The following is a 24,297-nucleotide window of genomic DNA, read 5'->3' as shown; positions in this document are numbered from 1 at the left end:
AACTGTGAGCAGGTGTGTACCTGCGAGCAAATGTTATTATTAATAGCGCTTTAAATACTCCATTTTAGCTTTGCCCTACTGATGTCCCCCATCACGGGCATGCACTTTTGTGTTCCAGTTGTAAATATTCACACCTAGTTCCACTATCATTCAGTAAAAATAACTTTGCATAGAGATTAATTCAATAGACCCCTTAACTTAAGTGGAATCCAAAGAAAAAGCGCATGAATCACCAAAATTTAATAGGCGCCAGAGACCCATGTTTTGATGCACTCTGTCTTCACCAGAGTCCAAAAGTACTGTTAAAGGTTGCAACATGTTAAATACCAGACATGACTCTCGTCGGTTGACAGGAGTCGGAGGTGAGCCAACAGTTAACTCGTCTGTGACCAGGACCATTTCTGTATAGCACTCAAATAACTATGTGTTCATGAAATATCTCTCAAAACACCATCATTGCATACAATGATAGTGAACACTGCTTATGATGTCATGTTAGTGGCTGTGATGTAGGTGCAGAGCTGCTGCTGCAGCATCTTTGTGGCAAATGGACACACAAATGAACACACACACACTATACACACACACTACGCACACACACACTTGGATCACCACATGTTCATGATCTACAGCAGCAAATATCAAATATACAATGTAATGGTTAGAAGGTAATAATTTACACATCATTCACAACCATTCCAGTGTTACATAATAAAAACTAAAACAATGTCATGGTTTCTGTGGATTCATTTTAGTGTTAACACAACAGATTTAGCATGAGTACACTGGTAATAACAGGATGGAAGGATTTATTAGTAAATATACAGTAGTAGAGGCAGTACATGTGTGGTAGTTTTCCTGCTTGCCACCTCTCAGTTTCTCTCATGTTCCTGCAGGTTCATATGCGCATGCTTTCCTCCAAGGAGGAAAGCTAAAATATTTGCAAGTTAGGCTGTTCTCATTACTCCCAGCAGTTAGTCAGGTGTTTATATGCTGAAGGTAAGTGATGATGCAACATGGAGTAAAGTGGGATTTGCTCTATGTTGCAACCCAGGAGGGGGGGGGGGGGGGTGTTCTTCAGGTGTGTTTAGAGGGAGTGAGACGGGACAGTTGGGCCTGTTGTGTTTAAGCAACAGTGGAAAAGTGCTACTCATGCCTTTAAACATAGCATAACATCACCAGCCAAAGCCACAAAGACATCTGTTTGACTCAGGTCTGACTGGCTGAAGGCGCTTATCTGTTCAGGCACTCCACCCTCATTGTGGTTGTAGATACTTTAGGAGGGGGTCCACCAGACATAACCTCAGAGCCTAACTCTTGAACTCACAAGATATAATTGGACTTCCAACACAACTCTTACTTTATACAGTTATGGAATTAAAGTGAGCATCTGATTCCATTTTAAATGACAGTGTTTTAATAGACAATCACCTCTCAGTTGCTGTGCTATTCAAATGAATGTATATGCCTTTTCAGCTCTTTTATTTAGCCTGTTCACCTGCAGACGGTCAGACTGTGCATCTGTTGATGTTTCAGTCAGGTGGAGGACATGAAGTAAACACACAACTTCTGTTCTGTTAGACTCAGTGCCTGAGTGAGTGTACATGTACAAAACTCTTTCAAGTCATCATTATGAGAACAGAATGACCAAAGGATAAGAAATGATTGGCCCGTGTATATGTGTTTCTTACACATTAGTGTCCCCTTAAACCCCCTTAAAGAAACGCCACTTGCAGACAAAATAACTGCTGTTTTTCTAATCAAATCAAATGTAGACATACTAGACTCTCATACTAAAATATGGACCCGCTGCATTTGGTTAAATGATGGGTAAACTGAGTCAGCAATGTCACCTGACCAGACTGAGAGTGTAACATATGCAACTGCCATGTTCTCTGGAGCTCAAACAGCAGAATGCTACTTCCTGTGTGAGGGACTTCTTCTGTTGTTTGAATGTGTGTGGAGCACCGCTGCCACCTTCTCTGTGGGTGTCCTCTGTGATTGACACCAGGATGGGTTACTCCAAAAGTGGAGCCTGGCTCAACTTTGCAGCGCTGCAGTAACACACTAACCCATTCATATGAATGTGAAGACTTGGGTTTTCACCACAGGGCCGGATTCCGACTGAATTTAGCTGAACAGGTTGGCCTGACGAGTGACAGCGCTACAGCATATCTACAGTCCAACCAGTATCATTCAACAATACAGCACAGTGATATGGAACATTGGAATACTTTTATACTTTCATATATGTCCATTAACAACCCACAGAAACCACATAACACCCACAGGCCCTTAGAGTGTACAGTGCAGTGCTGCTGCCAGTGTTTGCATGTGACAACTAATGCATGAGGCTCATCAGAGAGCAGAGACAGAAATGAGGAGGTGGGTGGAGGCAAGAGCTTATCTGTGTGCTAGGCATCAAACAGAAGCAACAGCAGAGGCAATATATTACCATCCAATTAAGAAAATGAATCACAATCAACTCAGGCTCATCTATTTTCAGAGAACTCTATTGTCCTCGTTGTACATTATGCAAAGACTACAAATCTAAATTAAAAAGGGGAGGCACAATTAGATGCTAGATTTATGAGTTTCTTGATTCATAGCACTGTTGAGCATGTAGTGAGACTATAACGTTATATCAACAACAACATGGGATTTTTGCTTGAGCTTTTGCAATATTAATAGACTCTTGTAAAGCACAGGAACACTCCCAAACATGTCCAATGAGAAAGTGTCATAAAAATGATGATCATTTAATTGCCAAAGAACAAGTTCAGCCTCAAATCAGCGACATGTACCTTTACATGTACTCAACCCCGCTGGAGGAATGAGATACTCACAGGGTAAGGAGCCTCAGACTCTTCCTCCTCCTCAGGTGTCTCTCAGATCTACAAGATGTAGGCAGCTCTGGAGGAGTGGACGGCTCAGCGCAAAGACAGCAGCCAGAAAAGGACTGACCCATGCAGGGGTCTCTCTGGCAGCTCACCCCTCCACCCTCCCTCTGTCCTTTGCAGAAAGTGAGCAAGCGGCCGAACAGACAGGGCTGATGGAAAGACTGAAGAAGATAGATACAGCTCCTGAGAACAGAGGTGGCAGAGGGGTTTTATAATCATCAGCTCCTCCTCCACCCATGTCTGACTTTCACCCTCCTTTGTTGGCATGGCAATGGCCAATCATGACTTAGCAAAACACAGGCCCCTCCTCTCCATCCTCCTCCTTCTTCCCAGCCAATCCCTACAGTTCTCAGGATTGTCACACTCTAGCAAGAGCTGTGGATGCTTGTGTGTACTGAGGGCCATTCTCATTTCCCTGATTTCAGCCTCCTCATCTCCTCCGTTCTTCTGTTTGTGACCCGGAAATTAAAAACAGCACATAGTTTAAACAGACATCTCACTCACTAGGATGCATCCTGAAAGAAAGAGGGAGGTTGAGAGAGCGAGAGGAGAGAAGAGGCTCACTAGAGGAGCTGTGAGCAAGGATGCGCAGGTGTTATACAGGACTTTTTCAGCACACGTGACATGTGAACGATGTGACACTTGGCTGGAATGTACAACACTGTTTGGATCATTTAAGTGAGTCAGTGCTGACCCTGAAGCCCTGAGTTTGAGTGACCAAACAGTTGGGATGTCACCATATATATATATATATATATATATATATATATATATATATATATGATGAGGCTCAACCTCAGATGAGGTGGTTCGGCCATCTGGTCAGGCTGCCTCCCAGACGCCTCCCTGTTGAGGTGTTCAGGGCACATCCAAGCTGTAGGAGTCCTAGGGGAAGACCTAGGACCCGCTGGAGAGACTATGTCTCTCAGCTGGCCTGCGGAACGCCTCGGTATCCCCTGTGAAGAGCTGGACAAAGTAGCGAGGGAGAGGGAAGTGTGGGTCCCTCTGCTTAGGCTGCCGCCACCTCGACCTGACTCTAAATGAGCACAAGAAAATGGATGGATGGACGGATGGATGGATGTTGAATATTAGATCAGGCAGAGGGCAGATCAGGATAGCATGTTGTTAGTGGGGTTGCCATGTTTGGTGAGCACATACTGCACATGCAGGCAATGAAGACAACATGAACTGACAGAAGACGAATGTATGCATCTTTCTACACAAGCTACTGTGTTGCTGAACAGATGCATGAGGAAACTCCTCTGCAAAGAAGAAACTACCCGGTGATTCCTACTCTGGACAGTTTCTTCACGAGGTTGAGATCACTAAAAAGACCCCTAGATTTCTGAAAACATTGAACACCCTATTATCCTCACCATCCTGACTCCACCCAGGGTCCTCAGGAGCCTTTTTTTTTCTTTTTTCTTTATTTGACCTGAGAGTGCAGCTTCTTTTGTTAAAGACATGAGTAATTTACTATCTATTACTGAATCTACAAATCTTCTCCCTGATGGTAAACTGCTGTTGGTCGCCTTTCGCCCATCATTTTTCTGATCATAGCTGAGAGCAACACTCTTTTTCATATATGTTTGTTAAGTCCCCTGGTCTGAGCCTTGCTTTGAACCCTCAGCCTTTCACCTACAAGGCAGGGAAGTTAACAGCTAAACCAATAAGGATGTAACTTAGCAATACTGTTACTGAAAAGGAGGCAATGAAATCATGTGTAGAACCGTGTTGATTGGAATGAGATATTACAGATGGACCAGTGGGGGGCACTCAATGATCACAAATACTTGGCACCCCCAAAACAACATAATGTATACATTGATACAACCAAAATTATCAGAGGTCAAGCACATAAATAAATGATTAAAATGGAAAAAAAAAATAAAAAACATCAATTTCAAGAGACATTGACTGAAAATGAATCTTAAGCATTAATAAACATTTGCACAAAATAGAACTTCAACCTTTGAGCATCTGTCTGCTAATTCACTGGTGAACTGAAGGGCGATTTGGAAAGATAAGAGATCCATCTTTTATCAGATGTTAATACCATAAATATGAATTTATTGACGCACAAACTAAAGATTGAAGTGAAATACCATAAATTGTAGGGGGTACTTGATGACCACAAATAGTTGCCGGACCCCAAACCACAGAAATTTCGGCAGATCCCTGAGCCGCACGCTCAAACATCAGGGAAAAATCTCAATAAAAAAGGTAGTTTCATGGTGTCAAAGGTAAACTGAATAACCTAAACCTTTTATTCAAGAGCAGGAGGCTGACTGCACCACTTGAAATTTGACCAAATTATTGTCACCTGTGCAAAACATGAGGTACTTGAATGTGTTGATTGTCACAAAGTACCATGATACACCACTAGAGGGCACTTTATGACCACTAATACACAAATACTATGTCTCTTGAGAATGTAGTATTTGTGTAGCCCACTGGAGGAGACACAAAGAACGGGACACGTGTCATCTCAAACATGTTGTGGACATTTGCAAGACATGGAATTCAAATTAAAATTCAAGCATCAAACCTTTGTCCTTTAGAGGAGGCAGCTACTGACTGTTGCACTTCGGTGCGCAGAGAGATCATTGATGGCTTTTTGAATTTTGGGAAGGGAAATATCCATCCATTCCGTTCTGCTTATCCTGTTCAGCGTCGCAGGGGGCCTGGAGCCTATCCCAGTGGCTTTCAGGGGAGAGGCGAGGTTCACCCCGGACGCGTCGCCAGTCCATTGCAGGGCCAGCACATTAGACAGACAGGTGTGGATGGGATTTGGGACCCACAATCTAAATTTGGTATTCTATTGTTTTTCCTGCCATACGAGTTTCAGCAGAGAAAAATACATTTAAATTTGTGCAATAGCACTAATGATGGTGCTTAGACCCCCCAAAAGATCTGAGTAATGCCAATAAACACCACTGAAACTAGGAATGACGTTGCTCCCAGCCCACTCAGGCTTGGATCCCTGATAAATAAATGCCTCTTAGACAGACTGATTGTGCTTTAATTCTTTTATTCATCTCTGTGTTTGGCTCTGCCATTCTGTAAACCCTCAGCTAAATAATAAATAAATGAAATTATTATAGGAGGGTAGTAACCCAATACAAATATGAATAAACAAACAGACAAGCATGTTTTCAACATGAATTGGCTGCTGCAATAGAAAAATAAATCTAACAAAAATCAAAACTGTAAGTACAAGCAAATGACCTGCTGATAGAGGCGTGCACGGTGTGAGGCGTCTGGAAGGCAACAAGAGCAGAGACAGCCCACTGTGTGCGTACCAGTGGCAATGTGGCATTATGGATTATACGCTGTTACTGGTAACATCCAAAGGACACAAGGATAGATGACGAGCCTCTCATACTTGCAAGGCTGATTTGGTAGAAACAGGACTTAAATTAGAAAATAACATAATATTCCATAATATTCTCCTAATGTCAAAGTGCATTATAGACATCAACCCACACCCCACCCACAAGACATTGACCACATTTTCAAACAGGCTTTCAATGTCCTGGTAAAAGATTAGGCAACCATTTAAGGGCATCGCATAATAGCAGGGCACGTCTCTCGAAGTAAACTGAGCCAGGGAGGTCAGTACAGAAGTGGGGAGTCACTCCAGGTCTTGAAGGTTGATTGTGCTTCCAGTGAACTGAGTGTTGTCAGAGCTGTTGTCTTCCTCCGTCATCACTGAAGGGTCCTGGAGGTAAACAAAAGAAACACAGCTTAGTTTTCCTTTATCATCCTTCTCCACTTCCCAGATCCCTGTCTGATGCTGCTGCTGGAGGAGGCTACAGGCTGAAGAGGCTCAGGCTGTCACCCTTAGTATCAGTTTTAGTATTAATACTAGTAGTACTCACATTAGCTTTCTCAGTGCTGTATAAACATCAACATTCTTCAACATTTGCTAGCACATAATGCTCATATTATGTGGAGGTTAAAGCTTAAGTAACCCTTTCATGTTATTTCTGGTAGCTAGTTTACTGTTATTGCCGCTTTAGGGATTGTTTCTTTGTTGAGTGTCTTAACTCTCCCAGTCTCTCTTTATATCTCTGTGCTCGACTCTCCTTCCATCTTTTTCACATCCCCTATCTATCCCCCCCTTCTTTGTCTTCCCCTTTCCTTTTCTGTCTGTCTCTTGTCTGTTTTTGTCTCCGCCCCCACTATCCTGCTCTCTAACCCCCAACCAGTCAAAGCAAATGTCCATTCCAGTTGAGCCTCTGTCCACATTACTGCCTGTTAAAAGGAACGTCTTTGTCGAAGTTGTCGCAACATGCGCTTACTTATGGAGAATAGTTGGGTGTATAATTGTTGGACTTGCACAACTTGTGAAGTTTCATGAGAACTTTTGTTGTGATTTGGTGCAATATAAATAAAAATGACTTGACTTAAAAAATATACCTGTAAAATATTGACTGGCAGATCGACAGTCAGCTGAGAGTGAGAGCTGGAGGGCCTGGAGCTCAGCTGGAAGGCCAGGTCTCCATCAGTAGCAGGGTCATCCTGCAAACACGCACACTTCCGTCAGCATTCCATCCATGCAGATATTAAATGGCATTTACATTAGCAAACCATTTTTAACGTGCAAGATTATTTTTATTATTTTAAAAAAGGATAAAATTGTGCTTGTAGAGCTAAGAGTGTGGTTCTCAGCCTTCACAACTGTGGTCCCTATTCACTGATTTTAAGAGTCCTTGAAGGTGGGATGGTGGTGATTTTTGGCTTTTACACTGCTAGTGACTGGGATCTTACCTGCAGAAGCTGTATTTGGACATACTGGGCCCCAGTGACAGGGTCCCTCAGAGTCAAGCCCCCATTGGCTGTTGCAGCCCCTTCACCGTAACGAGCACCAGAGGGAGCAACTGTCTTTGTTATTTTGGCTTTTCTCTGACTTGATCCTGAAAAGCAAAGAGAAAATCATTTTTACTGGCTGCTCAATACAGAATGATGAATGGATTACAGCGAGACACTGGGGAGTGTGTGCATGCGTGTTTTACCAGGGGAGGCTGAGGGACGGATCTGTTTTTTCTTCTTCACCAACTGAATGGCCCTGTAGTCTGTCCTGGCTGAGCCTCCACTCTCCTGAGACAACACAGGGCACACTGATCACCACAGCTCACATCATCACACACTGCTGCTGGGAAACACAATTTTGATGGGTGATTCCAATTTAATTTAAAAGGGTGAGGGTGGACTTTTCCCACTGAAAACTGATTATTTCAAAACTGATTATTTCATTACAACTAAGGTCAACTAAAGGGCCTGTATCTGTAACTTACAAAGGTGTGCCAAAAATAAATATCTACTCTCACTTATTCTCATCCATTAAGGATAACTAACTATATTTAGAACATTAATGAAAAGATGTCAGGTTTATTTTGATTGGTTCAAGTACTTCAAAAACTATATATAAATAAAATCACACTTAAGTCTTTGGTCAAAGTAGTATACAGGATTTTTGAGAAAATGGGAAATGCTCATATTGTGTTTATTACATTTTAAATATATATCAAAATATTCACATACAAGTTGTGAGTCCATGGATACCAAGTACTTTTCATGCCCTCCAATTGAACACAAAAAAGCAGGGTGTTTACATTTTAAGTGGAGATTTCCGGCTCAAAAAAAAATAAAAAGATACGTTTACCATCAAATTGTACAATATAATCACATTGGCCCTCATTTATCAAACCAGCGTCCAAACATGAGTGGAGAAATCAGCGTACGACAGGAATGTGAGATTGACGAAACATGCGTCTCGCACCAATCCAAGCGTAAGAACGAGCGGCTGTTGATAAAATTCAGCGGCTGATATCTATCGTAATTATCATACCACGGCATCAACAATTACGCGGTTTAGAAGCCGCACCCGAGCGGCACGATGGTGCAGTGGTCAGCACTGTCGCCTCACAGCAAGAAGGTTCTGTGTTCGAGCCCCATCCCAGGCATGGGGTCTCCCTGTGTGGAGGTTGCATGTTCTCCCTGTGCCTGTGTGGGTTCTCTCTGGTACTCCGGCTTTTTCCCACCATCCAAAGACATGCAATTGGGGACTAGGCTGATTGGATTCTCTAAATTGATCGTAGGTATGACTGAGGGTGAAGGTTTTTTTTGTCTGTATGTGTTGGCCCCTGCGATGGACTGGCGACCTGTCCAGGGTGAACCCCACCTCTCGCCCGTAGCCGCTGGGATAGGCTCCAAGCTTTAGCCCCCCCCCCCCCCCCCCCCCCGCGATCCTTAATAGGAATAAGTGGAAGACAATGGATGGATAGAAGCCGCACCCTTACAGTTTACAGCATGGAGAGACGCAAGATGGCAGAGAAAAAAAAAACATTTCAGAGGCTGAAGTGGAGACCCCGAATACTGGTAGACATGCACCATTTAATATTGTTTGGTAGCCTTAAATCAGGTATAAAAGCCAGGCAAAAAAATGTGGTGTGGAGAGAAATTACAGCTGTGGTCAACAGCGTTTCCACAGTCAGTCGGACTATGGAATAATTAAATTCTACATCTGTGGATGGTTAATAAAACATTTGATACAACTTAGTTTTACCCACTAGGAATAAAAACTGTTTTATTTGCAATCCGGTCAAGAAGAAACGGTCTGACCTAAATGAACCAGATTGAATTGTTAGAGTTATGTGTCCAACAGTTAAAATAAAAATGGATGGATGGATTGGATGACTCCAACCAGGTAGTGCGCCCTCCTGTAATCAAGTACCTACACTGCTGTTTAGAAAAATGAACGAGTCGTGCGTGCCTCCAGGCCACCGGGCTACCATATTCAGAATACGCATTCTGGCATCGCTGATTACTTGAACATTAACTGAGTGGTAATTTTTGCAATTGATATATGTGTAATCATTCACAGATGCTGGCGTCAGATGCACATCGGTGCAATCAATCACATTGGGAAATCTCATAAAATTCACTTTTAATGACAGTTTGCTGAGCATCATGATACAGAAATTGAATATACTCAGCAGAGGGAACTGATCGCCCTCAAAACTGCAGGCATAGTTCAGCTGAGCGACAGCTGTGTTATTCCAGGCTTATCACTGATCTCACACTTGAAGGACACAGTGGCCAAAAACCCCTAGGTGTATAGCACCTGCACTGGCACAGGTATGGTGTTGGAACTGGATCTGACGGGTTCTCTCCTTAATTGGGGTTCTAGTTTGTGGCATAACTCCAGGAGGAGATGCCAAGGGAGCCACTCATCACTCTCCTGGAATAAATCTTGGTGGTCCCGAAAAACCCTCTCTCGGCTGATGTGCGTGTTTAAGTCCTCTAACAGAGCCAGATCTGCCATCACAGAGCCTTAACCATCTCACAGCCAAAGCTGTCGTTAACTTTCAATTATGGGATTGTTTGTCGACCTATGCCTAATGAAAGCAACATTCCACGCTCCAATTCAAATTGAAAGGGTAATTGGGTACAGTTATTTATTTAAAAATTAAGTTTTAATTAATAGGCTAAATATTTACCATAAGGATTTGTCGTGATGCGCACATCTTCATCAGTAACACGACATCTGCTGTTAAAATAACTCTCTGACTCCTGTCCATGAACCACAAGTCACCTCACATCAAATCTAAATTTGCGTACATGAACTCAAACCTGTCATCAATTTGAAGGTGAGGCTATTGTGCGATGAAATCTTATAACTGCCACAGCTTGCATAGAAATGAACGTACGCACGTTTTACGCTCCTTTTCAGTCATCCACTTGTTTGATAATTGAGGGAAATTAAGCCCACAGAACCAAAAGAATTCTGTGTACAGAAATATGAATTGAATATTTCTGAATCATTTTAGTCATCTATCATTTTATATTCTTGATGTTTGGTCATGAACATGTACAGAGGCCTCATAGTTGAGAGGATCAAAAGAGAGTGAGTACTCGGCATGAAGCTGGAAGCCACAGCCTCATTACAACTTTCACAAATATTAGTGGGTGTGGCCTTTATCACCAGATTCTGTCAAGTAACTCAAGGGTCACTGGTTTAATCCACAGCAAAATATCCTGATCAAGGTAATGAACCCTTTATAACTCTTAATGATAGCAGCCTCCTCTGTCTATGTGAGTGTGTACGTCTATGTGTTTGCTAACACCTCTGGAAATAATCTGCAACATTTTCTACCATTTCAAACTTCACAACTCACCAGGAAACTGCTGGGTGACACTGCGTTGAGCTCTGTGTCTTTCTGGGCACTGTAGCTGCTGCTGTGACCGGGGAAAACAAAGTGGGTGAGGAGTTTTGCTCCCTCCTGAGGTCCCAGCACTTCCACACAGCCCAGCAGAGGCCCTGTATCACCCTGGCCGCCCACCTCAACTATCTTAGAGGGTGAGGCCAGCAGCTCAGGAACAGGGGCCACAGCTAGGGAGGCTGTCGGCTCCATGGTCAGGGCACTAGAGGAGCTGAGTGGTTGCTGAAGGGTAGGGTCCACAGGGGCTCCGCGTCCCTGCATACTGAGAGCTGTGAGGGTTCCTAGGGCCTCTGGTGTGACTGTCTGTACATCATCCAGATTGAGGGTTCCCTGTGGGGGCAGAACGTCACCCACAGTGCCCTCCAAACCATGATGGGGTACCATGTCAGTACTGGGTGCCAGAATGAGAGGGTCCACAGTCTTGGCTAATGTCGTGCTGGTGCCAGACCCAAGAGCACTGCCAACAGTGGAGTGGTCGATGGTGAGGATGCCTGAGCTGACTAGGGAGAGATCCATAGTGAAGGTGCCATTTGAGCTTCTCCCACCAACAGGAATTCCCACCCCGATGTTGGTAGTGGGATTGGTACCCCCGGGCACACTGGAGAAGAGCGAGCTCAGGTCCAAGTTATTTAGCTGGTCACCACCAGCTAAACCCTGCCCTGCAACTGCTGGGGTGGAACTGATTAGCTCGCTGCTTGGGGTCAGGGTGGGTGTGGTTTCCATCTGGTTCAGGAGATCTGGGATGGGTGAGAATACATTTCTTTTGGTCTGATGTTGGATGAAAAAAAAACTTCGTAAAAAAAACTATTTGTCCACTAATATTTTACTTGTACTTAGATTTTACATTATATTTTGCCTTTATTCAACAAGGTAAGTCTATTGCCAAGCATGGTTTTATAAATGAACTGATACAAGTGATGATAGAGTGATGACCAGTTGACAACAAAGAACAGGTTCCAGAGAGTGTTGTCAATACATATCACTTCCTGCAATAAAAACAGGAAGTGGTGACCCGTGCAGTCTGATGACGTGTTGAACAGTATACTAACCAGGGCTGAGGTGGTGGTGCTTGAGCATGTGGCTCTTGAGGCTGCTGCGGGACGAGAAGAGCTTGGAGCAGTTGGCCACTGGACAGCGTGTCTTCAGTGTGCTGGCATCCTGCTTGTGTTTCTTAGAGTGGATGTACAGGCTGCTACGAGCTGAGAACTTGGCACTACAACCTGAGAAATGCACACCAATGACAAATGCCACCCGTGGAATCTTGAGAAATAATAGTTCCTTGTTCAAATGTACTGAAAATTTGTGAAAGATATCAATTCACAGCAAACAAGACAGATTGTGCACATAACTCACTTAATGGGTCACACATCTATTTTCATTTGCAAATGGGAGTGAAATAAGTTAAATTTGAAAGGCGTGCAAATCGCAACTTGTTTTCGTACGAAATGAAAAAAAGAGGGGACAGACATACAGAGAATAGATCAATTCACCGTTGTATATACTGTATGTACACCGGGAGAACAACAGTAATCCACCTACCCTCCGCCTGGCACTGGAAGGGTTTTGTGCCCAGATGCGTGATACTGTGACCCTTGAGGTGCTCTGCCCGTGTGAAGGACTTCCCACACCCTTCCTCTGTGCAGACAAAGCGACGGTCATCATCATGTTTCCTGTTAGACAGATGAGGAACGCATTCAGGACTTAAACCTCAAAAATCAAGTAATAAGTGGAAGAATCCCTGATTAAAGTACATTTTTTAAGAAAATATGAATCATGGCAATGACTACAAACACTGTCTTTTATTTAGGTCTTTAGTGACAAATAATTTAAAATCAAACACCAACACAGCAAAGATTTCATCCCTGCGACATCATTGCCATGACTATAATTGCGTCTTATGCGTGCTGATTTGGGTAATAAATGCAGAGCACCCTCCTCAGCAGGTGATGCACTTGCTACTCCAAAAGCTCATTAAAATGTTTCTTGTGACCACTTCTCTGATGTCTGTGTAAATAAACCAAAACCGTACTTCAGTTTGCCAACATGGCAGATGAAACAGGACACGAGTTTATTTTCTGCTGTAAATAGCATTGACTATCACAGCCATTAACTTACAGTATTTAAACTATTGAGGGAACTAGTGTCTTGATTTGAATGAGCTGTCTCATCCAATCGAGCTAGATTTACTTTTAATAAGAGAGTGAAGACTTCAGCAATTCTTATCTATGAAGTTTGAAATTAAAAGCAGAAGAGGAAGAAATCAGAACAAAAAAGACTGTGTGTTCCAAACAAACAGAATCGCCAAGCTATTGATGCACCCATAATATCTCTGAGCTCTTCAGGTAACCAGACATCATGATAATGAGCAGCTGCACTCACAATAATTGCTGAGGCTCCTTCAATGTGATGTGATTTCTGCATATTTGAAGTGCAATGCAGCCACCTTGTGGCATAAAATAGTATAGCAGTAAATTGGCAGCACCCTTCAAGCCATCCATCCATAGTCAGTTTAAATTTGAAGACTAAGTTGCCTGTTACTGTGAATGGTTGCCTTTAAATCTTTATATTCTGGCCCTGTGACAGACTAGCAGTAGAAAATGGAATGGAATGAACTCTCTCAGCAAGTTGCCAATCCTGTTAAGGGTCACGGGGGGTGGGAGGTGGGGGGTGGAGCCTATCCCAGCAGCCTTCGGGCGTGAGGCGGGGTTCACCCTGGACGGGTCACCAGTCCATCACAGGGCCAACACATAGAGACAACCATTCACACTACAGTCAATTTAGAGTCTGGATTAACCTCGTCCCCTCTTGATGTCTTTGGACTGTGGGAGGAAGCCGGAGTACCAGAGAGAACCCACACAGGAACAGGGAGAACAAGACTCCACACAGAAAGATTCAGTACCCGAGCCAGGGCTCGAACTCCGAACCTTCTTGCTGTGAGGCAACAGTGCTGACCACTGCACCACCGTGCCGCCCTCCCTTAAAGCCATCAGAAGTTATTTCTGACCAGATGGTGAAACCATATAGTAACAGTAACATTTTGGAAAGATTTGAAGCCATCAAACATTAGATAGTGGCCAAATCCTGAAGTGCAGTCCCCCAAAAGATGAAATAGCAATAGATTTGTCAACTAAACCCCTGTAGGGGATCTGAGGCAGATGCTAACATGTAAACAAAGGATTCTGGTGTTCCTTGAGAAGATGGTGAAAGGGAACATTTTTTCCAGTCATTAAGTACGTGATAGACTATTTGTGCCGTGTACATCTGGCGATGTGCCAAGGGGGTGTGAAAGCCCTTGATGCTATGATTGAATTATTTTGTAAAGAGTGTGCATTGGATACACATTTGATAAAATTACAACAGCTAGAGGCTGTGCTGGACTCCCTTCACCTCTTTTTTGGCCTCATTCATAACAAAACAACAAAATGCACCTGGGGGGCGGAGACTTCAACCGAGGCCCAAAGCTTTCTTTTAAATTTACTTTTCCTTGAAGCCACATAATATCATAAAATGTTATCGCTGTAAGAATAATGAAAATTTTTAAAAAATGCACTTACAATGTTAAAGACGGACAAAAATTACAAACAGTGGCCAAAAAAAAAAATTTAAGCTTATTCCTTGGCCAATGCTCCACCCCTACAAGTAGTAATAATTATAACAACTTTGGAGAAGGTGAAAGGTTGCAGCTCTGACACATACTACACACTTACCGTTTATGTCGGAGCAATTTTGACATACTAGTAAAGGACCAGCCACAACCTTCGGAGTCACAGACAAATGGCCTCTCACCTGTAAACAGGGAATGACAAGTATTTACTTGTGCATAATATTCACCTGCTTTTAATTGGTATTATCAATGTTGTATTTAAACCAGCTCCAGAGTATTCAGTTCAGGAATATTCCTATTTTTCAGAGACTGATTTTGTGATTTTGTTTGGCGAGAACACAACTGATCTCTTTTGAAATCAAAGGTCTCGCTGAGGGTGACGCTATCATCATGTAAAGGAGGAATTACCTATTCTTAAAGAAAATGGCCTTATATACATCACTGTTTTTTATTATTGTAAAATTTAGATGCAAAGTAAATATGAGCAATAGATCCTAATCCATTACGTCCAGGGACAGGATAAATGGGGCCTTGTTTCTGAACTGGTGCCCAACCAACATTGGATTTTTAGGCTTGATACATTTATAATTACAAAAATTCTAAGATACAACATCCAGGTCTGCTCTGTATGTGCTTGACCCACCATGGGAGAAACAGCAGAGCAGAAACTGACACTGAAAATCTGAATGCCCTTAGGTGCCCAGTAGAACCGTTGTGATTCAGCGGGTGCCTAAATTCAGATCAGCAGACACTGGCCATTGGTCTGACTATGCAGAGGAAATGCAAGACATTGGCAATGCAACCGTATTAAAAGTAATTTATAGGTGATCCATGTGTCCCAGTAGCCTCTTTTGTTACATCAATATTCCATGTCCATGTCCTGACTTGGGACACACCGCAGAATACATTCGACTCTAAGAGGTGGAAGTGTGTGTACTCCTTCCTCCCTGAAAGACGCTACGTTGAAGTTCTAATCTTGTATCAGTTACCTGTGTGACTTCTCAAATGGATCTTGAGACGACAGGCCTTGTCGTATGTCTTGTCACATCCTGGGTAGGTGCAGGTGAACTGTTCAGTTTCTCTGAAGTGAGTGCGATTGTGGGAGAAGAGGGCACTGAAAGTGATGAATGTTTTCTCACAGCCTGAACAGATGGGGAAGAAAAGAAATAAAAGTCAAGGAGTGTAAACACACCTTTAACGTTTGTTAAGAGGTGAATTCACGATCAATGACAATTTCTGGTGACTTTAAATTCTGAAATAAAATTCCACCCATTTATGAGTTGCATCACTGCAAATTAGAACAAACAACAACAGGCATGTGTCACTCATGGAACTGTCAAAATATTCTCTACTTACTGTATGATCAACTTCTTATGTGTTCTCCTTTAAAACCAAGACTAATCAGCATTATTGTGTTGAAACTGACTACTTTAACATTAAAATGCTGTTTTGGTGTATATCGATTTATTAAATGTGATTGACACTCTAAATTAAGAAATTTTACATGGTGGTACTAACAATAACATTTACTGAATATAAATGGCAGACAGTGGAAGCCCTGTATAAATGCAGTAATAACAAAGTGTGTTACCTGGGAATTCACACTTGTGAGGCCTCTGAGGCTCAAAGTGGACCCGCTGGTGATTGGTCAGACGTGTTGCACTGCGAAACCTCTCGCTGCAGATCTCACAAATATAGGCATTATCCTGTTCATGGACTTTGACGTGAGCCTTTAGGTTGTAGACAGTGGTGAAACACCGTCCACAGCCTTCAAACTGACAGGTATGTGGTCGCACCTTGTCATGCGACTGATGATGCCGCTTGAGTTTGTAGGAGGTGGCAAACGCCCAGCCACAGCCCTCCACCGTGCACTGGTAGGGCCGTGGGTCTTCAGTGTGGTTCAGGAGGTGAACCTTGAGTTTCTGTCGTGTGTCAAAAGTACAGGAGCAGCCTATTTCTGAGCAGGCAAAAGAAGCTGCAGTCTCTTTCTTGGACTTGAGTAGTGGTCCAGACTGTAGGTTGTCCTTGTCACATTCAGCTATAGTGGTTTTAGGGGACTGGGTCGTGATCTGGTCAGCCTCTGTTACAGCACTCAGAGCGCCTGCCTCCTGCTTTATAATGGGACAGGAGTCCAGAGAGGTCTCCAGCACCGACAAGGAACAGTCATCGATCATTGCCAGCTCAGAGTCACTCACAGACTGCCCAGGTCGGGGCTCTTCCTGCTGGCTCGACAATGCCAATGAGCTGATTTTACCGATGGACTTCGTGCCACTGTCATAGTTCAGAAGAACAATATCCTCATGATCTTTCATTCCCAGATGCTCCTTTAAGCTTACCATGTCATCCTCTTTGTGAACGTACCCATCCGGAGGGGCAGCCAGAGTTAGAACTCCGTTTTCTATTGTCACTATAATGCTTTGGTTGTTTATTGTGATGGTTCCAGAAAAGGTTTCCCCGGCAGGCGGACTGGTGGAGGCTGTGACCGGGTCCTGCAACCCCGCTGACTCTGAAATGAAGTCCGACGTGTTCATGGCTTCCGCAGTGTCCGAGTTCCCTGAAATAGAGGCATTGCTGTCTTCAGTACGAGGCTGCGACGACAGCTCCCGGGACAGATTGCCCTCATCGTTTTCTGTACAAATCTGGCCACAGATCTTGTCACCGTATTTGTTTGTCAAAACAACGTTCTCGACAGCGTGAAAATAGTCCGATTGTTTAACCGCTAATGAATTATGGTTCAACAAATTACAATCATGTTCCTTTTTTTCCAATACATGAGACTCAGGAGAGTTTAAGTAATCATTAGATCCACGTAAAACAACATTACTGCTGTTTCCAAAGTCCATGGGACCACAGGAATTTGCCTCTGAGCTCTCAGGCCTCTTACCTCTCATTTTATCGATGTTTTTAGAAAATACATCCGGTCGGTGTTTGTTTGCCTCACCATCTTGAAAGACATTAAAAACAACATATAATTCCTGGGCATTCTTTTCTACCCAGTTTGCTTTGATGAAGCTTCCCGGTGCAGCGCTGTGGCCGGCCAGAGGAAGCTGCTTGGAAGCGCCGTCCTCACGATGCTGCCGTAAAATCGGAAATGTTTGCAGCCGCTGCGGCATCGGTTCCTCTTCCCCTTCAAATAGAGGCAGCGCCATTTGCAGCGCCGTATCTCCAGTCTCAACACCATACCTACAAACAGGCCTGGCAAACTCATGTGAACCAAACATTGCACTTGCCTCGCTTTCTTTGTCTGCATTCACGTAACAAAGTGTGACACTCTGCCTGTCACCCTGAATACTGTTTGTGTCGCCAAGTTGAGGTTTGCTGACAAGCGAACAATCCGCCTCGCCACCATTTTCCACCAGTAGGCGAAACGGAGATGTCCTCGTGTTGTTGTTGTCGTCACTTTCAGGTTCAAGCGATTCCAGTTGAACATCCACTTCATTTTCGGTGGAAATGAACCGACATTTCGACCCTGTTGCCAATCGAACCGGAGACGAAGGGATTTTGTGTCGGGCGCCATGTTGCGAGTGAATGTTTAAGGAGTCAGAAAGCCCCTGGATTTCCATCTTGGTATCCCTGTAGCAGCGACAGAGAGAAGGCCCCTCCTAGTGAATGAGGGGAATCCATGCTAGGTTAGAGACCGCCCGCCACACAGTTTGCAACTGGTCGGGTGTGGCCTTCAAGGCCTGCAAGAAAATGTTGTTGCCGTAGTCTGAAATCTCGTTATCTTTGTTTCTCGTCATGGTAAACTTTTATTTTTAATAAATGTAATCATGAACTAGAGTAATAAACTACAGTCCACTAAACACGGTATCTGATTCGAAACGGAACGTTTGGTCAATTTTTTGATTTACAATAACCACGATATGTAAGGCCCTTGAAGGCGGCAGTAGAGTTCGTTACAGAAACCGTGGAGTGGATTAAATGGCAATGGATGAGAATGGTTTTTGTTTTGACATCACACTTTTGTTACGTGTGAATATATTTAGATTAACATGATTGTATTGATAAGGCTGTTATTTCTGATTTCACTTCAAATCCAAAAACTGATTCGTGGGGAAAAAAGGAGCAGGATTTTCATAAAGATTTTCATTGTGACACTTGATTTTCCTAGCTATATATACTAGGTGGCAGTGTAGTACCATAAATATAGTACAAGTAGTATAATATTCATTGTGATAAACTTTATATCGAGTTAACTGGGATTACTCCCATATTTTAAGAGTGGAAGAAAAGAACCTCTTCGGAGTTTGTATTGCACATTTATAGCTGCTTATAATGATTTATTATAAATAGTAGAAATATTTATACTACACAGTAAAAGCCAGGGTCCCACGTTCATATTTTTAACTGCAGCAGCATTATTGTTTTTAAAACAAATGTTAAAAAGTATTATTATTAAAATATTATTTAAAACAAATGTTACGTAACAGCCTCTAAAATTAATGAATACAGATAAGCTTTAAAACCATAATTCAATATTTTACTAAGTTCAAATTGACAGCCAGTCAGTTTAATTTAAGTAAAAAATTTAGGTAAAAAAAGGGCTTATAAATATACAATGAAATCCATTTGATAGTCTGATATATATATATATATATATATATATATATATATATATATATATATACACACATATATATATACACATATATATAAATGGTAGAAATTTCAAGATGTTTTTTTTGTATTAAAATATTTTAATTCTATTTCCATGAGGAGGTTTACTTTTACAAAAGAAAACTTTTTTTGAGGTGCCATTATAAATTCTATTAAAAGAAAGGACGTTGATATATACATATATATATACAGAATTTCCCCCCGGACATTAATAAAGTATTCTGATTCTGATTCTGATATGGTATTTTACCATATGCTGTGAGATTCCTGTATATATATTGTACTGTACCATGAACTAAAATATTCTCACAGTAATCTGGAATTTAGTCAACTACTAATAATGTGTTAGGTTACCAGATTATCTGGAGACAAGCTGTAAACAACAGACCAAAAAATATCAAAGACAATGGATTTTATTTGATTTTGCACATGAAAAAAACACCTGCACTGTGAAGAACTTACTGTGAAGATGTGAACAAATAATGATTTTATAAGAGATGTGACCCTCAGAAAAAGTTTTAAGCTAATGTACACCATGTCTATATATATATATATACAGTATATATACATTGTGTGATTGCCTGTTGCCTGTCTAATCATCACCCTTTTATTTACAGAGCAATACTTACTACTAATACTACGGTACATTTCCTTCACCTGTCTCCATGTCTCTATGTGTCTGAAGCAATGGAGAAGTTGCCCAGAGGAGGCCTTTTTGAAGCAGTTAAGATGTTGTTCAAGATATTGAAATATAACATAAACTTCCCCCAATCTCCATTCTGCATTCTATCCCAAAAATCTCTATTATTTCATCACACCCAACACAAAGTAACACTGCAGAAGAGTTATAATGCAGAAACAGGTTATATTGCAGTAGTTAGCACAAGGCTTGCCAGTTTAGCCGTAGAAGTTAAGTAACAGCTATTGCTTTGTTATGGTAAAGTAGGTGAACAACAAAACAGCAAGTTATGCTGCAGCCTTTAGTCTAGCAGCAAAAAGCTGACAGTGGCAGTTTGCCTCACATCTTTTATGTCACTATATTGCAGTTTATGTCATTAATAATTGGCAGTTTTATAAAGGTAGAAATGCATGTGAAAGCAAACCTGCTGCACTGCCTAGCACTTGGTCAAATTCATTTTCATACCTCATTCACACCTTATTTTTGTTGCTGAGTTATTATTTCAACACGTCAGAGTCCTGTCCACTAAAGAGTTGGAAGATTGAGAACTCAACCACCATCATTCCCAGTTGTAGCTTTACTTCTCCTGGACCTTACTTCCCTACTGATCTCCCCAGCAAAACAATCTTCATATGGACACCTCAACAAATCAGTATTTTCTGTGACAAAAATAAGATATCCTTTTGTGTTGGCAAATTTGTTATTTACTGCTTACTTTCACGTTAGCATTAAATAATAAAAAATAATAATCAAATCCAGGGGGGCAGGGGGGCTGAAGCCTATCCCTGCTGACATTGGGCGAGAGGCAGGGTTCACTCTGGATGGGTCGCCAGTCCGTTGCAGGGCCATCAGGAGCAAATAGGGGTTCAGTATCTTGCTCAAGGATACTTGGACATCATCAGTGGTGGAAGTGAGGATTGAAGCTAGCCGGCCATTCTACCTCTGAGCAATACCACCCTAATAATTAAATCTTTAACTGCAAAGTAGTGGTGCATTTTTGATATGTAAATGTATGTTTTTCCTTACCAGAATTCTTGTTAAAATTGATTGGATGTGGCACAGACCAACCATGGAAATTAACCAGCAGTCACCATTTGAATGACCCCTGCTAGCAAGGGCCTCTCAAAGAATTCAATGAACATGGAACACTGTACTCCTGATGAAGGGAGAATTTATTGCAGGACTGCATTTTATCCAGGTCTACCAATTAGTTTCAAGTGGATCAAACACCAGAGAAGATGAGAGAGAACATGTTAAAAAAAAAATGTAAAAAAATCCCTGAAAACAGACTTAGTGAACGAGGCAGGGAACTTGAAAAACATCTTTACTTCTCTTTTCCTCTGTCTTTGTCCCGATTACTCAAAAAAAGTAGGTTAACCTGACAATTTCACATATTCTTTGCCACATTTGGATTCTGGCCTGTGCACTGACCTGCTTGATTCCCTTTACCACAGGTATTTTCCCATCACAGCTTGAGAAGTAGCAAAATCCACCTCATGAATTAATCATCCCAAAAGGATAGCTCCAATTGAGAGTTACCTCAGATGAAGATGGGGGATAGTGGAGCGCATGGTCACGGTTCGGTTCAATTCTGCACCTGGGGCTGAAATAATCTGTGACTTATAAAATTGCCGACTGGAATGCCTTTCTCCATTAAACGTTTCTCCCTTTATGTCCCGATGGGATTACTTCAGACTTGCTGATGGTCCATCTTGGAATGTTTAGTGTCACCACGCTTTATGAGAAAACATATTTGAATTTCATGTTAAGAATACATTTTCATGAAGCAATAAATAAAGATGTCAATTGGGTATCAGATTAACTGAATTAATTTTCTCTATTTTCAGATTCCCTTCTGGTACTGTAAAGTATTTAAAATGCCACACGAATAAAGAAAGGAAATGAGATCAGCCTTAATGCTATCTTTTAACCAACAGCAATAACATTTCTCAGCTACTTCTGGAATATTACCTTTGTTTATAGCAGATATTCTAATCAGCATGAGAAAGTACAGAGTCACAAAGTAGAGTCAGCGATTGTTGTCAAATAGATTATTTAATTTTGTGTAAATGTTCTCAGTCCGCTAGCTGTCTTTTCTGTGTGCATGCCAAAAAATCAAATTCATGCACCACCCTTGGTCAATAAATGTGATGCAAACAATGATTTGGATTCATTCTTTCCTTGTTTCGAAACACACAGAATTCTTGCATTCTGGTTCTGACCAGGACATGTCTAAGCCACAGCATTCTTGATGCTACCATGGAGCTAACAGGCTTCTAAAACTACCACAGATAGGACATCCTATGTTTGTATATAACTGTCACAGACAGACTTACACATACACTGTACATTGAAGCAGAGTCACAGACTATCTCTCCATGGTTCTAAAGGCCCAGATGTCATTCTTCATAATACCATATTGTCAAATATTGCTACTAAATTGTTTATCTGTATGCAAGAATACAGAAGAAGGTCTTTTTATTGTACATATATACAAAGAAATTAATATTCCGCTTCCTCTATCGAGCGGTGGGCCACTGCATGCAGTGCTCATGGACCAATTACAGATCTATCTGACAGTGCCTCGTCAGGAACACTGAAAGGAGAACTAACCTAAAACACATGACTTTCATTAGGAAGGGTACATTTTGATTCAGGGAGCAGCACTGTGATTTAGTGTTGTCTCAATGCTATATACGATGTCTTGTCCTCAGAGCCTTTTCTGTGGAATTTGCATATCACCATCATGAGGAAATGTAAATAACATCAGAAATGTAAGTGCCATGTTGTGTTTTTCACATCAGAAAACACAAAAAAATGTTTGTAAAGTATAAGTTACTTTTACAGCTAAGTTACATGCATATTATTAATATGCATTTTGCCACTTTGCTTTTCCGTTGTTGCATTGACATTGTGTGTTTCTGAATGGGCGTACAGAGCTTGTAAGAGCACTGAAAGTGCAGTTTCGACATCATTGTAGAGGAGTGTGTTGTTCCTGCAAAGGATGTGAAGTAACTGGAGGTGAAAAAAATCTGAAACACATACACAAAAAGTATCAAAAGTGTACTTTCTGCACTTAGGTCCAGATCTTGTGGGAGCAATCTTCACCAGCAGCACTTTTATTTTCTTCTTGGTGTCCCTTTGAGTTTACTGAAGAGACAAGTAAAGTTCTGACTGACTTGGTTCCAGTAAACAAACCCTGAAAGCATGCAACATATGCATGCCACGCCACGCACACCACACACGCCACGCATGCCACACACAGGCTTCTTCATTTACTTGAATCTGTTGCCCCAATGACCTAATGTCGGCCTTGCATTTTACATTCCTTGGGTGCAGGAGTGGTCATGGCCATTGAAGGGGAGTCAAAGGTAGCAGGTTTGGGGGGTCGCGGTTCAATCCCCTTGCTCTTCATGAAGGACAGCAATTGGTCAGGGATCTCTGCCAAGACATCCTTGGCCAGCCGGGCCATGCTCAAGACCTGGTTTCCTGATCGGTCAATGTAGTCCCGGAAAGGAACGAACTGGATGAAGATGACAAAAAAAAAAAAAAAGATTTTAGGGAGTTTCACATTTGTGAAACAATGTTTTTTGTATATATTAATTATTGGCAGTGATCAGCTTAATATGAATTTAAATAACAGTTTCTAGTGTTTACACATGGGTTGACATTGTGGGTTTTTGAGGCAGAAATTAAAACATGGTGTTGCAAAAGTGACTGGACCAGATCAGCTCCAGATGCCCACCAGAGAAGCTGTTTGGTAGTTAACTTAGCTGCAATTGGCAGCAGTCAGACAGTAGAAAACTTCACCACAAAAGTTATCAAATACACTTTTTTCCAAAACAGTCTTTGCCTTTATTGATAGAACTAGGATTACGTGTAATATTTGCTGTGAAAAAGCTGATAATTCAAGAAGGCCTTTTCTACTGCACAATATTCTATTGAGGTCTTCCATCCATCCACCCATCCATTTCCTACCACTCATCCTGTTAAGGGCCCTGGACAGATTGCCAGTCCATCACAGGACTAACACATATAGACAGACAACCATTTGCTCTCACAGCCACACCTATGGTCAATTTAGAGTATCTGATTAACCTAGTCCCCTCTTGCATGTCTTTGGATTGTGGGAGGAAGCCGGTGTACCCAGAGAGAACCCACACAGGCAAAGGGAAAACATGTGCACTCCACGCAGAAAGACCCTATGCTCGAGCTGGGACTTGACCCCAGAGTCTTCTTGCTGTAAGGCGACAGTGCTGACCTCTGCAC

At 42.1% G+C, this 24,297-nt stretch overlaps 3 protein-coding genes across 8 annotated transcripts in view; all 3 read right to left on the bottom strand.

The window, feature by feature from the left end:
• Positions 1 to 3,068, bottom strand: part of cdk18 (cyclin dependent kinase 18) — a 40,008-nt gene extending 36,940 nt beyond the window's left edge. For all 3 annotated transcript variants that reach the window (XM_086198390.1, XM_086198388.1, XM_086198391.1), the window contains exon 1: positions 2,847 to 3,068. The gene's annotated coding sequence lies outside the window, so the exon portion shown is untranslated. The remainder of the gene's footprint in view (positions 1 to 2,846) is intronic.
• A 2,830-nt stretch (positions 3,069 to 5,898) lies between these two features.
• LOC147267515 (zinc finger protein ZXDC) lies at positions 5,899 to 18,362 on the bottom strand. 2 transcript variants are annotated; one of them, XM_086198384.1, is made up of 11 exons: positions 17,617 to 18,362; positions 16,324 to 17,286; positions 15,722 to 15,874; positions 14,836 to 14,914; positions 12,668 to 12,798; positions 12,178 to 12,348; positions 11,084 to 11,865; positions 7,919 to 8,003; positions 7,674 to 7,819; positions 7,323 to 7,424; positions 5,899 to 6,621 (listed from the first exon to the last, which is right to left on the bottom strand). In XM_086198384.1, the coding sequence occupies exons 1-11, from the start codon at positions 18,293 to 18,295 to the stop codon at positions 6,535 to 6,537; spliced, it is 3,378 nt and encodes a 1,125-aa protein (XP_086054510.1). In that variant the 5' UTR covers positions 18,296 to 18,362; the 3' UTR covers positions 5,899 to 6,534. The 2 variants fall into 2 exon arrangements, with proteins under 2 accessions (XP_086054510.1, XP_086054509.1); XM_086198383.1 differs by having other exon boundaries at positions 16,324 to 18,362.
• A 1,758-nt stretch (positions 18,363 to 20,120) lies between these two features.
• LOC147267511 (copine-9-like) overlaps positions 20,121 to 24,297 on the bottom strand; it is a 136,948-nt gene continuing 132,771 nt past the window's right edge. For all 3 annotated transcript variants that reach the window (XM_086198380.1, XM_086198379.1, XM_086198382.1), the window contains one exon: positions 20,121 to 23,551. In XM_086198380.1, coding sequence (XP_086054506.1) covers positions 23,330 to 23,551 — 222 coding nt within the window. In that variant the 3' untranslated portion in view covers positions 20,121 to 23,329. The remainder of the gene's footprint in view (positions 23,552 to 24,297) is intronic.

This window comes from Aulostomus chinensis, chromosome 3 (genome assembly GCF_037954235.1).
Source record: "Aulostomus chinensis isolate RoL2024-O1b breed Wild chromosome 3, RoL_Achi_v1.0, whole genome shotgun sequence".
Lineage (NCBI taxonomy): Eukaryota > Metazoa > Chordata > Actinopteri > Syngnathiformes > Aulostomidae > Aulostomus > Aulostomus chinensis.
Note: the sequence above shows the minus strand (reverse complement) of the source record. Positions and strands in the feature narration are given on the sequence as shown.

Coding starts and splice junctions, on each gene's coding strand:
- LOC147267515 (XM_086198383.1), bottom strand. CDS start 18,295: ATGGAAATCCAGGGGCTTTCTGACTCCTTAAACATTCACTCGCAACAT. Junction 12,799..14,835: donor AAATTGCTCCGACATAAACG/GTAAGTGTGTAG, acceptor TCTGTCTAACAG/GAAACATGATGATGACCGTC. Junction 8,004..11,083: donor TGTCACCCAGCAGTTTCCTG/GTGAGTTGTGAA, acceptor GTGTTGTCTCAG/GAGAGTGGAGGCTCAGCCAG.